Source organism: Nipponia nippon, unplaced genomic scaffold (genome assembly GCF_047370975.1).
Source record: "Nipponia nippon isolate SJK-2023a ecotype South Korea unplaced genomic scaffold, ASM4737097v1 scaffold_4, whole genome shotgun sequence".
NCBI lineage: Eukaryota > Metazoa > Chordata > Aves > Pelecaniformes > Threskiornithidae > Nipponia > Nipponia nippon.
The window spans coordinates 10,867,391-10,883,714 of NW_028262358.1; the positions used below are offsets into that span (position 1 = coordinate 10,867,391).

Sequence of the window (16,324 nt, forward strand, 5' to 3'; positions counted from 1 at the left end):
CGCACGCCGGAAGCCGTCAGCGGCCGCCGCCGCCAATCAGCGCGGCGACGACCCTTCCTCCGCCGTCCGCCTCGCCCCGCCCCCGTTGCCATGGCGGCGGCGGCGGCCCCGCTCCCCGCGGCCTTCCCCGTCCCCACAGGCCGCCGCGGCGCTCCCGGACGGGAAAACCGCCCGAAAATCGAGCCAAACCACCCGATTTATCGCCTTTCACCGATGCCAGACACGTTTCACCGTGACAGACAGGCACACAGACACTTCCTCTACCGCCGCAGGAGCGCATGCAGGAGGTGCCCGGGGCAGCCGGGGCGGGCAGCCGGGCGGGAGCAGCGTCCCCCGCCTCCTGAGGCGAGCAGGCCGCAGGCCCGGGGGCTGCCTGCCCCCCTGCCCCGCAACGGGTTTATCGGCCAGCTCTCCTTGCGCAGAGCGAAATCAGGCAGCTGTTAAAGAACTGTTTATCATTAATGTTGTGTTCTTTCGTAGCTCGACGTCCCGGAAGAGCTTTTACTCTTCCCCAAGAGGTTTTGCCCAGGTCTGCTTGGCAAAGAGTTTGCATTTAGCTGGTGGACTCCAAATAAAGGAAAGAATAAGTATGATCTCCTGGCTTGCTTCTGGCAGCCCGCTATTTTTTTTCTTGCATTGCCCAAAATTCCACTGACTTCCACGAGAGGCGAGAAGTCGGGAACGAACCCCCCCTTTTTACTTCTGTGCCATGAGCTATGTCAATCCACTATGAACAACGGCCTGTTACAATTAAGCATAGCAGAAATGATATAAGCGCAAGGGTTTTTGTATATTTTTAATGAGTTACATATAATGGTGGTTGTAATGATTTTTTCTGCCTTGAATTTTACAGCCTAGTGGGAACAATCAGAAATTTTAAAAATACCAGAATATAGGCCATAATTATTTGACTTTTTTTTTTTTTTTACTTTAATCATATCCAGATATTGAGAATGAGGAGAAGACGGCGTTACATAGTAGGATGAAGAGGCTATGCAAACAAACATGGACTAATCCAGTGCCATGCAGCTACGATGGAAGGACAACCTGGTCACTCTGGAGCACTAGCAGCTTTACCTGGGTATGAACTGCTTTCTAATAAAGATATGTTTGACATTCATATTTTAATCTGTTTTTCAGGGCATGACGTTTTGATATTTATACAAGTAAAGGGTTTACATTGCTGGTTGAAGCCAGATGCTTAAAACAATTGCCTTAAAAGCCTGCTCTTTGTCCAGAAAAATTAGTTAATCTGTATATCTGACATCACTCAGCTTGTTGAACCCAGCATAGAGTGCTCAGACAGAGGAACTACGCGCTCTTTACTACTCTGCTGTTAGACTTGCTGGGTAATTCTGGACATATTACTTAACTTGCCTATGTCTTAGTCTCAGTAAGCTGGATATGGTACCATGCCATATCATACTAATGCTCATGAATAAAGCATCTGTAATCTCTGAATGAGAAATGTTTCATTTTGGGTTCAAATCATCTGTTGATTTGTCAGACAGAATGCTTCAGCTATGCCTCCTCGTGTACAGTGATGGCAAAATTTACTCTGCTCTAAGGCAAACTATGTTTTAATTTGGCAGACCTGAAGAAAAAAAGAGCAAACTAAAGAGCAAACTGCCTTCACTAACTTTTGTGAGATTAGATATTTGCTAGATCCCTGTATATGTCTAAGATTTTAATTTTATTACCTTAATATACATCCCCTGTAACTTTTATCACATCAGCCTTTTCCTACCAGGGATTTAGACTATTAGTTAAAGAAAACGCTGTACGACAAAGGGTTAGTTTGAGAACTGCAGTCAGAAGTTACAGTGTAATTAAAGTCACTCAAGAAATAGTGATATTGAAGTCTGCCAGTCACTGCAAAATAAATGGTTAATTTGCTGCTTCTAGCGCAGCATATAAGATTACATATCAAAGGGATGCAAGTTCTGTACTGGAAATAGGCCTATTAAGGAGGAACTTATGTACTGCACGGTATAGTCAGTAAATCCATCGCTGTTCTCACTACCAACTATTGCTGTCAGTTGTTGGATAGCCTTAAAAGATGTTGGTGTTTTATTAAAGGTCATGTACAATACGGGAGAGGAAATATAATGTGGTTTGAACAGAAATCTATTTTAAAACTTATTTTGCTAGTTGCGTCGAACTGAGATATTACTTCTAAAGAAAAAAAAAAAGTAGCGTCTCTAGGAGGAAAGTTGCAGAGTGTGGTAGCAACCTTGTTAGTAAAAGAGAGGGAGGTTTTGTTGTGGTCTGTATTTGTCAGTGTCATTTGCCGTGAGCAGAGTAGAGGAGAATGTCTTCTCCGTGCCAGTGCATCCGTCAGTGGAGGAGGAGATCCGTTGTCCGCATGAGTGGTGTTGAGGAACAGTCTAACACCCTAGAGATCCTGCAGAGTGTCAGTATTTGTGAAGTGCTTGAACTGTGCTAATAGTACAATGTACTTATAAATGAATCATGGTAGCGGAGATTTAATTTAACTACACTGAAAATATACAGGGATTTGTATTTCTTTTGTAGGTCAGTCATATGGTACAAAGAAATCATGAAGGGAAAAGCTTAATCAGTGAATTGATGGGTGAAAATATAGGGCACCATATACATTTTAATTATCTTCTTTGTGGATACATTGCATGTATTCCATTCTGTGTATATTCTAGTTAGTGCACCTTGCTTAGAAGGTTGTAAAGAAATAAGCAAACAGAAGAAAATAATATTTTTTTTTCTATTTTCAGAGTAATTTTGTATATATACTTCATAATTTAGGTTTTTTGCAGTAAGTTGCAAAGTAACTTTTGCATAATATTGTGTAAATAGAATATTTCTCTTCCAAAAAGCTAGTGTCCACTCACTACTGCTCGTAAAGCCATGGAGAGAACTACCCACAGTTTCCTAGTAGGAGATGGTGTGGTGACTTGCTGTGACTTTTGAGAGAGAGCAAGGCTTCGTGATAGAAGATAATAAAAGTATGATGACTAAGCAGAGTGATGAAGCTTATCAGATGAAGTACTACAACTATCTTGTACTGAGTTGAATAGATTTTTATGAACTTGCTGATAAAGTGCTCCATGCTTATCCTAATGTGCAGGCACGGAGAAACTATATGAACAGAGGCAGGAAATACTCAGAACAGAACAGAAAGGGAAAATGATTTACTGGGACAGCTGTCCCAGAGCTCTGCTCAGTGTGGCAGAGAAAGGAGGGTCCAGGAGGAACAGACGACATCTCACACACAGCACAGCAAATGGTGTGTTTCTAGTCCCACTTTCACTTCCTATGGGCCCCTCTCTCTCCTACGTGTGTAGGATTTGCACATGCCAGCTCTGTGCTGGCTGGGGAAACTGAGGCTGTGTTGATGAAGCCGGTTCCAATGTTGTTTTGGCAGAGCAGGGGAAAGACACTCCACCTAACTATTAGTATCAATCTTTTCATTAATCATCTGTTTTGTTTCTTATTCAGCCATTTTACCTTTGTCTCAGAATTATTTCATTACCAAAAATAGAAGATTAGAAGGATTCACAGAAAGCATCCCTTAGAATTGACTAAACACTGGGTACCATTTGCTGGATTTATGAAACAGTGGACATAGTGAGTTAAAAACATTCAAGAAGTCTGAATACTTCTAAATAGATCATGGTTTGAAGGGCACATAAGCCCTGAACAGACACACCTCCAACATTGTATGACTACCTCATTAGCATTAAGGGACTCTGACCTTTACCAAATCTTGACGACCTAACTTTCCTGGTTATCAAAACCAACCCCACTCTGGTGCCAGAAGCAGTATGGTCATGGTAGCCTACGCAGGATAATTTTCCTGCTAAGAAAAGAAAAAGCTGGTGTCAAACTGTGTTGGACGAGAGTGCTCAGCGGGCCTGGATTTGTGTGAAGGACAAAAGGGTCTGGATTCTCCTCCCTATAAGCACCACCCATTCTGAGTCATCTGAGCTGGAAGTACTGGCATAATTGCAAAACATCTTCACACAGATGGTACGATCCAGTGTAGGTTACACTAGGACACTTGAATGAGGTATTTGGCTGTATAATTAAAATATGTTGAGGACAGGTTTTTACTATTGGGGATTTTTCAATAACAGTTCTTCACGAGATGAAGAAAATGTTTTTCCTCTTTAGTGTCATGGAGTTACAGAGTATGAACTATTATTTTTGTTGACTTGTTTCCAGATAAACATAAGACCACGTTGTAAATGTCACTTTGATTTTAAAATTCAACTCAAATTTGGTTCCATGTAGCATCTCTAGTGTGTTTCACATCTGCCATTCAAAATTTTTAAAACACTACTTCAAACAAAGTTATCTTATAGAGTTCAGACACTGCAAATCATAATCACAGAATCACAGAATGGCTGGGGTTGGAAGGGACCTCTGGAGATCATCTAGTCCAACCCCTCTGCTAAAGCAGGTTCACCTAGAGCCGGTTGCACAGGATTGCGTCCAGGGAGGTTTTGAATATCGCCAGAGAAGGAGACTCTACAGCCTCTCTGGGCAGCCTGTTCCAGTGCTCTGACACCTTCAAAGTGAAGAAGTTTTTCCTCATATTCAGATGGAACTTCTTGTGTTTCAGTTTGTGCCCGTTGCTCCTCATCCTGTCACTGGGCACTACTGAAAAGAGTCTGTCCCCATCCTCCTGACACCCGCCCTTAAGATATTTGTAAGTGTTGATAAGGTCCCCTCTCAGTCTCCTCCAGGCTAAACAGACCCAGCTCTCTCAGCCTTTCCTCATAAGAGAGATGCTCCAGTCCCCTAATCATCTTTGTAGCCCTCCGCTGGACTCTCTCCAGTAGTTCCTTGTCTTTCTTGAACTGGGGAGCCCAGAACTGGACACAGTGCTCCAGATGCGGCCTCACCAGGGCAGAGTAGAGGGGGAGGATAACCTCCCTCGACCTGCTGGCCACATTCTTCCTAATGCAGCACAGGATGGCATTGGCCGCCTTGGCCGCAAGGGCACATTGCTGGCTCATGGTTACCTTGTTGTCCACCAGGACTCCCAGGTCCTTCTCCGCAGAGCTGCTTTCCAGCAGGTCAACCCCTAACCTGTACTGGTGCATGGGGTTATTCCTCCCTAGGTGCAGGACCCCACACTTGCCTTTGTTGAACTTTATTAGTTTCCTTTCAGCCCACCTCTCTAGCCTGTCCAGGCCTTGCTGAATGGCAGCACAGCCTTCTGGTCTATCAGCCACTCCTCCCAGTTTTGTATCATCAGCAAACTTGCTGAGGGTACACTCTGTCCCTTCATCCAGGTCATTGATGAATAAGTTGAACAAGACTGGGCTCAGTACTGACCCCTGGGAACACCGCTAGCTACAGGCCTCCAACTAGACTCTGTGCTGCTGGTCACAACCCTCTGAGCTCTGCCTTTCAGCCCGTTCTCAATCCATCTCACTGTCCACTCATCTAACCCACAGCTTACCTGTGAGGCTGTTATGGGAGATGGTGCCAAAAGCCTTGCTGAAGTCAAGGTAGACAACATCCACTGCTCTCCCCTCATCTACCCAGCCAGGCGTGCCATCATAGAAAGCTATCAGATTGTTGAAGCATGATTGCTCCTTGGTGAATCCATGTTGACTGCTCCTGATAACCTTCTTTTCCTTCACATGCTTAAAGATGGCATCCAGAATAAGCTGTTCCATCACCTTTCCAGGGATGGAGGTGAGGCTGACTGGCCTGTAGTTTCCTCCTTCTTGCCCTTTTTGACGATTGGAGTGACATTGGCTTTCCTCCAGTCCTCAGGCACCTCTCCTGTTCTCCATGACCTCTCAGAGATGATGGAGAGTGGCTGAGCAATAACATCTGCCAGCTCCCTCAGCACTCGTGGAAGCATCCCTTTGGGGCCCATGGATTTGTGGGTGTCCAGTTTGCCTAAATGATCTCTAACCCAATCCTGCTTAACCAAGGGAAAATCTTCCTTTCTCCAGACTTTCTCTCCTACCTCCAGGGCCTGGGATTCCTGAGGGCCGGCCTTAGCAGTAAAGACTGAAGCAAAGAAGGCATTCAGTAACTCTGCCTTTTCTGTATCCTCTGTCACCAGGGCACCCACTTCATTCAGCAGTGTGCCCACATTTTCCCTAGTCTTCCTTTTGCTACTGATGTACTTGATAATGAAAATAATGAATCTGTGATAATCAAAATAATGACTTTTGATCACTGTATATGTGATAATGCTTTGTCACAAAGGTCAGATCCCTGCAAGGCATATACTTATGTTGATTTCACTGAAAGTTAGCGGCCACAAATAGTTTTACAGTAAAGAAAATCTGCCTTTTCAGCTATGGCTTCTGATCTGAAACACTTCAATTTCTGATGACGTAAGCTGAAGCACTGAAATGTACAGATGAGGTCTGTTGGACATTGGACGCCTCACTCATGGTAAGCCTCTGGATGCTCTGGACCCAGCTCTTCATTGCCCTAAATGTTTTGTAGTTGTTTAGGCATGTGCAGCGGATGCAAAGTATTAATAAATCTGAATTCTCCACTTATGTCACTCGTAACATTTTAGGGACACTTTGCAGAGATATAGATGACAACCAATGGAAGTTCAGAGTTTCAGGAATCTGATTTGCAGAGATTTCGAGTTCTTTTATACCAGTTGAAGTCAATGGAACCACTTGCTGAAAACTGGCTTCCAGAATTAAAGTCTGGCCGGCAAAGCTGGCTTATCCAAAATTAGACGCCACCTCTGAAAAGATAATTGTAAGTGATTATCTCATAGGGGAATTCTGAGACAGAGCCAAGACTAGAATCTAAATCATCTGATACCCAGTCCTGTGCATTAACCACAACACTGATTTTTGAATACTGTGAGCTTGAATACTGACTTTTAAAAAATAAATGCAGTTTTCAAAACTCATCCACAGCATATGCAAAATAGTGTTTTGACATAATTTGCTGATGGTGGAATTCTGGTAGCTGAAGTCTATTTGCACCTCAAATTTTCAAAGAATGAGGTTTCAAATCAGTTCATTCTTCCTTGCTGTGAAGTCAAGCCCCATAAGAGGGAATGCTACTTTTAACAAATTGCTTAATGGCTTTTATTTTTTTTTTTACCATTCTTCATTCTTTTTCTGCATTTTCAAATTCAGTTTTTACAGAATACCTTTACACAGGTATATGTTTGGTTGCAGTAAAAACACAACGATGGAATGCTGTTGTTTAGAAGGAAAATATTGTTACATGCTATTGGATTTTAAGAATAGCCGTTATTATATACTTTTAAATAGGGATACTTAGAAAAGGAAAAAAGTTCCAGAGACATGACACCTGACGTAGCAATAATTTATGTGTATTATTTAACTAGTCTGTATTTACTTGCAGTAATGACTTTGTGGTAAAGTATGACCTGAACAAAAGGAAGTCACTGGTAACCGAGCTAGCTTGCATTTGTGTACGTGTATATGTGACAATAAGGATATTGAATTTGTGATCAAAAGTTATTGTTAGCACCCCATTGTTGTGCATTAAATTGTATTTAAGTCATGTATAGTTTTTGTAGAGATGACATCCTGCAGTGTTTCACAGATATAAGTGATTGAAGATCCAGTGTGTATTTTAGGATGTATGCAGGACTCTATGGAGTTTAGCTCCACATGAGGATGATGGCAGGGGAGAGTAAATCATAGAATCATAGAATAGTTTGGGTTGGAGGGGACCTTTAAAGGTCATCTAGTCCAAGCCCCCTGCCATGAGCAGGGACATGTTCAACTGGATCAGGTTGCTCAGGGCCCTGTCCAACCTGGCCTTGAATGTTTCCAGGGATGGGGCATCTCTCTGGGTAACCTGTTCCAGTGTTTCACCACCCTCATCGTAAAAAATTTCTTCTTTGTATCTAGCCTGAATCTACCCTCTTTTAGTTTAAAACCATTACCCCTTGTCCTATTCCTACTGGCCCTGCTAAAAATTCTGTCCCCATCTTTCTTATAAGCCCCCTTTAAGTACTGAAAGGCCACAATAAAATGTCCTTGGAGCCTTCTCTTCTCCAGGCTGAACAACCCCAACTGTCTCAGCCTTTCCTCATAGCAGAGGTGTTCCAGCCCTCTGATCATTTTTGTGGCCTCCTCTGGACCCGCTCCAACAGGTCCATGTCCCTCCTGTGCTGAGGGCTCCAGAGCTGGATGCAGGGCTCCAGGTGGGGTCTCACCAGGGGAGAGTAGAGGGGCAGAATCACCTCCCTCGACCTGCTGGCCACGCTTCTTTTGATGCAGCCCAGGATGCGGTTGGCCTTCTGGGCTGCGAGCGCACATTGCTGACTCGTGTCCAGCTTTTCATCAACCAGCACTCCCAAGTCCTTCTGCTCAGGGCTGCTCTTGCCCCAGCCTGTAGTGATACCAGGGATTGCCCTGACCCAGGTGCAGGATCTTGCACTTGGCCCTGTTGAACCTCATGAGGTTCACACAGGCCCACTTCTCAAGCTTGTCCAGGTCCCTCTGGATGGCATCCCATCAAATAGCTCAAACAAGTGGATGCACCACTAACTTAAAGTAAGGAAAACCTCTCTTCTCTTGTTACACTGAAAAATATCTGAAACTTTCAATTAGCAATTTTGCAGAGATTACTTGCCCTGAATTTCAAATGAAATAAGGCAAAACAGAAGGAAAAGGAAAGGGAATAAAAGTTGGGTTTGTTTTTTTTTTTTGTAAATTGCAGGTGAAGATTGGGTGTAGTCGAAACTTTGTGTGAGAATTTTTATGCTTCCTTACAAGGAGGATATTGAGGTCTCAAGCTAGATAATAACACAGGAATGTGCATTTACTTTGATTCCAGTAGCCATACTCATGAAGAGAAAGTCTCAGATGTGAATAAAAGACTGTGAGGTTGTCTCCTAATTGATTAGAAGCAAAGAACTGTCAGACATCTGAAGTGTGCAAAGCATAAAACTGTCCTCCAATTTCTCAATTTTTGCAGTTTTGATGCCACTTGTACTTAAAGTTAGTATTAATCATTGGGAAAAAATGCAACCTTTCTCCTTTTAATCTTTCTTCCTTTAATCAACAGTTTATAAATGCAGTAGCACATTTCAGATGTCAGTAATGTATTTTTATTTGGCAATTGATTAATGTGCATAATGAAATGGAGAGGCCTGTCTGTTGAAACACAGAATAGTGAGATACAGCATAGTGCTGCTTGAGAAGGAAATAATATTTTTTTTGAATTTTCATTAGGCCTAATAGCTTTGGATATCCATGGAAATATAACTGTTTGTAAGACGGATACAACATATTGCATAGTTGCTCTACTTCCTGTAACTTATGTAAATATTTGTGTCTGATTATTTTTGAATAAACGTCCTTTCTACATGGGATTAGCTTACAAGGAAAGGGAGTATTAAGAGAAGCACCCTGATCAGGTTACTAATCAGACAGTGAGTGACTAGGGATTTAAGACAGGAGGTGGCAGCCTTGAGTAGCAACTCACTGCTGTCTCTGCTTAGTTAAGCTCAGATCCGAACTGGAATCAGAGCTGGACACAAATAACTCAGGATCTGAGCCCTTTTTCTTAAACATTGTAATGACAAGCAGCTTAGATGTTGAAGATGGCAACAACTAGCTTTGTCCTTTGTGCCTGATAATTAAAAATGTAGCTAAGTTATTTAATAATTTTAATGTGGGGTTGTATGAGTTTTCCTAGATTTTTTAATATTTGGATCAATATTTGTAGAGGGAAAGACTGCAGCACAGTGCAGAGGCAGAATTTAATCTGTCTCATTCTCATCTAGGTTTGTTTCTTCTAACTAGGAAAATCAAGTTGCAAACAAGAATAACTCCCAATAAAATATTGTATTGTTTTATTCAAATAAGAGGTGTGTCTAATTCTGGTGTTCCTTTTAAGTATCCTGGAAGGCTGGGTGATCCTTCATCCCCTGGCTGTGGTCTACAAGCAGGTCATGAGGTACTTCTGTCTCCCTCATGAACTACCACAAAGTAATGGCAAGAGAACCTACTTTTATTAATAGTATCACTGATTGAAATTTTCTAATCAACAAATCAGCACAAACCTTGCAATTACCCAGTCTCAGCAGAGAGCGGAACTTGATGACATCATTGTTTTTCCCCCGTGAAAATGCTTAGTTGGAAAAAAAGACAAAAAAAGATTAAATGAATCACAGTAGCTCCATGCAACATCCCACTTCTAATCTTTTTGAAGACTGTGAACAGTACCATTCACTGGGATGATCAAAATGCAATCAAGAGGGTTCTGCAGTGTTGCTTATTTCCACTGGGTATTCATAGTAGGAATTTTACTTGTAAATTTTATTGTAAATTTTGTATATCTATTGCTTGGTTTTCCCTACAGCCCCACATTTTAAAAATATGTATTTTGGACCAAATCTCAATTTACAATTTTTTTCATTCAGATGCACATGGAAAGTCTTCCTTTAAAAGTTTGCAAAGCAACAAATCCTTCAAATAGTATAAGTTGCAACTCCCCTCTGCCTAGAAAGTATACATGCATGTAAGCCTCGATCCATAACAGAACTAATTTTCTAAGCTTGTTTTTTGTCACAGCCTGGAGACAAAAAATACAGTCTTTTCTTTTTTCCCTGTGGCTTGAAGCCTTAAGTTAGCCTGTGCATGCACAAATCTGTCTGCTCCACACAGACACAACAGTCTACCTGGATGGGTCTGAATGCAAGATCAGGTTTTCTATAACAGTCCAGTCCTGTTAGACACAGCAGACATTGTCATGAAACCTTTTGTTTAATCTTTTTATTAAACAAACATTTTCCTACGTTTGCATAAGCAGTCGCCCAGCCATGGCTTCCACGCAGTCCTTTAATAACTAGCAGGGTGTGGTGATTAAATTTCCTCAGAGGCTTTTCTTCTATATCTGACTACCAAAGAGTAATTTATTCCTCAGTTAACATCATCACTTACTTGCTTTGTTTCTTCACCTCCTTCATCTGTCGGAGATAGATCAGTGAGTTAATAGCTGTCTTTTTAGTGCAAAAAGGGGGTGGGGGATGATTCTTTGAACCTGATTCCCTAAAGAAATCAGGCTTATGTGATCATACTCTGTCTATCCCAACATTCGGCACTAATAACATGGAACCCCGTTGGCCATTTCACTTCATATGGAAGAGAGACAGAAGACTCCAGTCTTCCAGCCTCATAGCAATTTTATGAAAATGGATGGCTGGGAGGAGGAAAGAGGTCCTACTACTACCTTCCAGTAAGGGAAAGCTTGCACTGTGAACTCGTTTCGTATTAGACAACTGAAAATTCCTTCAAGCTCTCCTTTAAGGCACAGATGTCCAAGACGCCAGTCTTCACTAGTTGAATTGCTGAGAATTTATTCACGAGGGGATAGCTCCACTTCAGTGGACACAAGCGAAGACAAGGCACAGGCCTACAGTATTTGTACTTCCCCTGCAGTGAGATGATAGCTATCACACTGTGAACGCATGCCTCTCCTTTGCAGTCAACGTGAGGCTGTGCCTCTTATGTGTAGATGGGGTACCTGAGTATGGTTGTCATGGCACTTTTTCAGATAACGCGGTCTTTAAACATTCCTGTATCCTTCTGAAGGTGGTATGTACTGTACTTGATGCTGAAGAGGTATGAAACGCACACCATTTTTGAGCGTCTGCAGCAGAACAAGATATTTGTTCATTTAGAAGATACATGCTAAGTTTCAAATATCAAAATGATGTGATTTTACATTTATTTGGGGTCAAGATGAGCACCTCTCTCTTTGTGTTTGTTTTTTAAATAAGGCTACCGAAACTGTGAAAGAATGTGCAAAACTTGCTTCATACAGCTGATCAGTACTGATCAGGACTCTCAGGTTGAAGGCTGAGTCTTAACAGTTGCTCTGTGTATTAGTTTCATTTTCACTCCTTCACAGTCATGTTTCTGGGATTGGAGAATGTGCCAAAAGGTATTTGTCTCTATGAAAAAGTGCAGTAAACTTGTGCCTTCTAATGTCTGTGTTGCTGGAGAGATATGGTTTCCTTTTTTTACGTAGGTGTTTTTGGAGTCCTAAAGACTCCGTTTCTGTTTCTTGGTTTTCTTAGGACAACAATAGCTGCAGCCTTGGCTAGTTTAGAACATGGAGAGATCCAGATGTTCAGAGGAAAGAGATTTTCCATCCACAGCCACATGGGTCCTTCTAGCTGCTACATACTGACCTGTCAGAGAGCAGGTTTTGTGAGTTCTCCCTAATTCATATTAAGCACAATTAGGTAGATTATTTTAAGCAGTTTAAAATCCTGGTCTGGGATATGGCAGCTGGCTTTGCCTCACCTGAGTTAGCAGTACTCCCATAAACTCTTTTGTTAGCACATCTGAAGAGCTGTGAGGAACTTCTGCAGTTGTTAATCCTATCCATGGGCATTGCTAGATGTAGAAGAAATCATCTGTACATAACCTGAAGCCCTGTTGATAACACACAAGCATATGGCATCACGGGCAAGACTTCTGACTGCACAGAAGATAAATGAATACCATTTGGGGACTTGAATATCTAAGCTCAAGAAACAGAAAGAAAAAGACTGACTCAAACACTTTTACAAACTGATGCCAGTGAGCAGAATCACATTTTAAATAAGGCCACATGTGAAAATGGTTTCTTACACTGAGAAAAATTGTAGATAGGTGGAAACAGGGTATTTGAAGAACTGTTTAATGGTTTGGGGCACTAAAGAGATCTATTCTGAGTGTGGAAGAAAGTCCTCATTAAATATACATTGGAGTTTTTAAGAAGAAGATGTAGTTGAAGTATAACTTGGACTGTGAATGGCATGAGCAGATATTTAGGGAACCCTAGCTCTCTGTGTGGTAGGAAAGTCTAACAGAAATGAGCAAGTAGTTCCATGAGCAATGGAATCAGTGAAGCCTGGTTTCCAATGGATTTGTGTTTCATGCAAGTTTTTCCCCTGGCCTGGATGGTCTTTGTGTCTGTCCTAGATAGATCCTCTGATGTCTGATAAGAATGGGGCTTTTGCTACACCCTTTTCCATGGCTGGAGGCACCATTTGGATCTTCTCTTCTTCCTAGCTGGCTGCCTACTTCCACTAAACTTGTGACGACTTTGTATCTTGAAACGTGTGATTCACTTTCAAATGTAGTTGAAAAGCAGACACTGGATTCAAAAGTTACTCGAAGCGGAAGTGAAGACAGCGGAATAGGCACTCATACCCAAAACATGATGACAAAGGCCTTTTTTCCTTAGGAAATCGGAACCGTTGGAAAAGGCACTTCCTCCAGATCTGGTGATTTCCAGCACTGGCAAGGTCATCTCAAATTGGGGCACAGAAAGGGTAAATGGAAGCAGCACTAAAACCTGCTTTCACGTTGCAGCCCTTGAAACTGTTTCATAGAGAGCTGGGGTACAGGTTTACAACACTGTACTCTTGTGGTGGGTTTGTTGGCATTTATTTGGAAGTTGGTTATTTATTAGGTGAAAATATGTATAGTTAGAATTCCAGGTGTTGGTCTAAATCTGTATGTAGATTACATTTTTTTAACTATTTGTTAAGCAGGTGTTAGTGATATCATTAATTTTGCTTAACCCATTAATCATTCCAAAGTCACACATATATATTTTTCTAGGTGGGAGCTGCAGTGGGTATGAATGAGAAAACAGAATGCAGTAACAGGTGCATAAAACAATCTACCTGGACATGTATCTAGATCAATTTTAATAGGCACATTTTGTGAACCAGAACAATTTTCTGTAGTTCTTATCAACATTTTTATCAAATCGTCATCCCAGTAGGTCAGAACGCCATTGTTTTACTAATGCTTTGGCTGACTTGGAAAATAACCCTCCTTTGACTATTTGAGAACCTGTAGCTGAAATATGTGGTAGTGGCAGGCTATGCTTTTGTCCTAGGGAAAAGAAAAATGCTTAAATGGAAAATGAAAGAGGAAACCATCAGAAGAACTGTTCAGAATAAACAGCTGTATGTTTTCCCCTCTGTCTCGGAAAACCTCATTTAGCTCCAGGCATGGATTTGAATAAGCTACCTCATGTTTGCTAACACCAGCTAAAAATGTATTCTATACAGTGTAATGTATACCTTGTATCAGACTTAGTAAGAAAAAAAGTCGGTTTCATGTAGATTATGTCATTGCATGTAAAAAAAAATACACGTCTTGACTGCACAAAAAGAAATGCTTTATCTAGGTGCTTATCCAAGTGCAAAAGTTTTTCCACCAAATATACAAAATATCTGTTGAGATAACTAGGATGGGAGAATCTGTGTAAATAGGTGCGATAAAAAGACTTCTTTGCCTCAAAGAAATTCTCAGTAAGAATGTACCAGCCACTAGGGCTTGTGACAAAATAATATTTCAGTTAAACTATAACTTATGCTTCTACAAAGTAGTAATGCTTCTACAAGAACTATACGTAGACTGGACCCTAGGATGTGTTGTCTAACAACACAGCTCTTATCCAGGGATAAGTTATTTTTAAATCTGAGGAAGTGAATTTCTATTCCCTGCTTTTATAACATTTCATTTATTACCCTATGAAATAGTAGACTTCTGTATGGAATTCCTGCCTTCCAAGCCTTACTTTTTAAATTCTAATAAGCAGTCAGCTTGCAGCGTATAAGCTCTGCTTTCAACAGTTGTAGTTTATAATATTGAACAATACTGAGGTAGTTAGATTAGGATTCCCCTCTTTAAGGAATTCAGGGTGGTGTCAAGCCTGCCAAATGACTCTTTCACAACACTGATATAGGTGGTGTGACGGGTGTGTTCAAATGACTCCTGCCTGAGCAGTGCTGGGGTTGCTGTAAACTAGCACAGGTATCTTGACTGTTCGGATCCATGCTTGTGTAAGCTTAGCCAACATCTGCATCAACTCCAAGGCCAAGGAAGGTAGTAGTTGTGGTTTTTTAGTCTTCTTAGACGACATTTTCCTACATTGAACATAATGTTTGCCAGGAGGTTAGAACTGAGCTTGCTGGGTATGTACGGTAAACAAGAGTTGTCTCCCAGTTTGAGGACTCCTTTAGATATCATGAAGGTTAAGTGCCCTCCTTCTGTTTGTATCAACACTTTACGTACTACATGAATCTAAATGAGGAGTTTGGGCTGCTCTTTGTACTTGGCACAGTATGCGAACAAAATGGTTCTCATGATTCTGTGAGTAGAAGAGGTGTTTTTGTCTGACCTTGGCAGCAGACATGGGTATGTGTTCGTGGCTGCAGGAGGGACAAATGGTTATAGAAGCTGGAGACTGGGAGGATACTTATGAGAAGTATCACTACATGTTTACCCTAGCCTGAATAGTCTTTCTTTGACGCTATGTATTGGAAGTGTCTGTATCACGGAAAACAAGATTTAAGCGCAAAAACTATGTAGAGTGTGACCGTGGTGCCCGAGAGCACAGACCATACCCACAGCAGCCACAGTCTTCCTCTTAACATGCTCAGTGTAAGTCACAGCATCTCAGATCACATTTTCCAGTACCACTGTCAGTGTTCCCTGGGTAGTATTTTGAATATTGCCAGCTTAAAAATTAGCTGTTGCTCAAGAATATTTCACTGATTTCACTGGCAAATATCTAAGAAAATCTGAAAGCTACAGTTCGTGAACAGGACAGTCTTTCATTTAATTTCTTTTTCTTTCCTCCTCCCCATTTTTTTTTTCCCCTTGAAGCTGGCAAAGCCTTGCATGTAGGGATTTTTACTCTCTGGTCTCATGCCCTGCAATATGACCTCATTGTTCCAGACCAATTTGTGGTAATCATTTAGCAGCACCTCTGCTAGATATGGGGATATTAAAGTTAACAAAAAGCCTGTAGTTTAACTTCTAGAACCCAGCCTAAAAATTTAGTGCCAAAGCATGGAAAGTCTGTTTTTTTCCCAATGAAAATGAATAAACTGAATTATTGAGACCGTAAAGATGGAGTCCCATGATGGTATTGTACACAGTTTTGCTTTTCTTATTGAAGAGAGCTCAGAAGTAATTGACAAAGTAAGATGAATCACACCCTAAATTCCAGCCAGCTTCTCTCAGCAAATGGTCAATAACCAATAAAGAGAAACAGGCAATTCAGAAAGTGATTTGTTCCCTCTATCTTTGATACCCATTTCAGGATAGAGGAACTCGTCCCTCAGAAGCAGGAAGGGATGCTGTCTTGTATGTGCAGCTGTCATTGCTTAGCTTTCAAATTAACGCCACTCTAACTAGCCTATCCAACCTGTTTTTGTTACTGGAAACAAATTAAAATGCAGTCAGTATTTGCAAATGCAAAGTTCTGCAGAAATATAAGTCATTCAGCTATATTTCACCCTGCTCCACAGAGCAGCAGAGAAGATTTTTTAATTTACCCACTAAGC

At 41.5% G+C, this 16,324-nt stretch overlaps 1 protein-coding gene across 5 annotated transcripts in view; it reads left to right on the forward strand.

Annotated features, from left to right (window-relative positions):
* The first annotated feature begins 66 nt into the window (after positions 1–66).
* The window catches only part of LOC148053102 (uncharacterized), a 29,126-nt gene continuing 12,868 nt past the window's right edge, over positions 67–16,324 (forward strand). For 3 of the 5 annotated variants that reach the window (XR_015708111.1, XR_015708110.1, XR_015708112.1), the window contains exons 1-4: positions 67–287; positions 481–587; positions 945–1,081; positions 6,303–6,402. Coding sequence is in view for 1 of the 5 variants with exons in the window: in XM_087774125.1 (XP_087630251.1) it covers positions 91–287; positions 481–587; positions 945–1,081 (441 nt within the window). In the remaining 4 variants the exon portion in view is untranslated. The remainder of the gene's footprint in view (positions 288–480; positions 588–944; positions 1,082–6,302; positions 6,403–16,324) is intronic. The other 2 variants (XR_015708109.1, XM_087774125.1) reach the window with 2 other exon arrangements.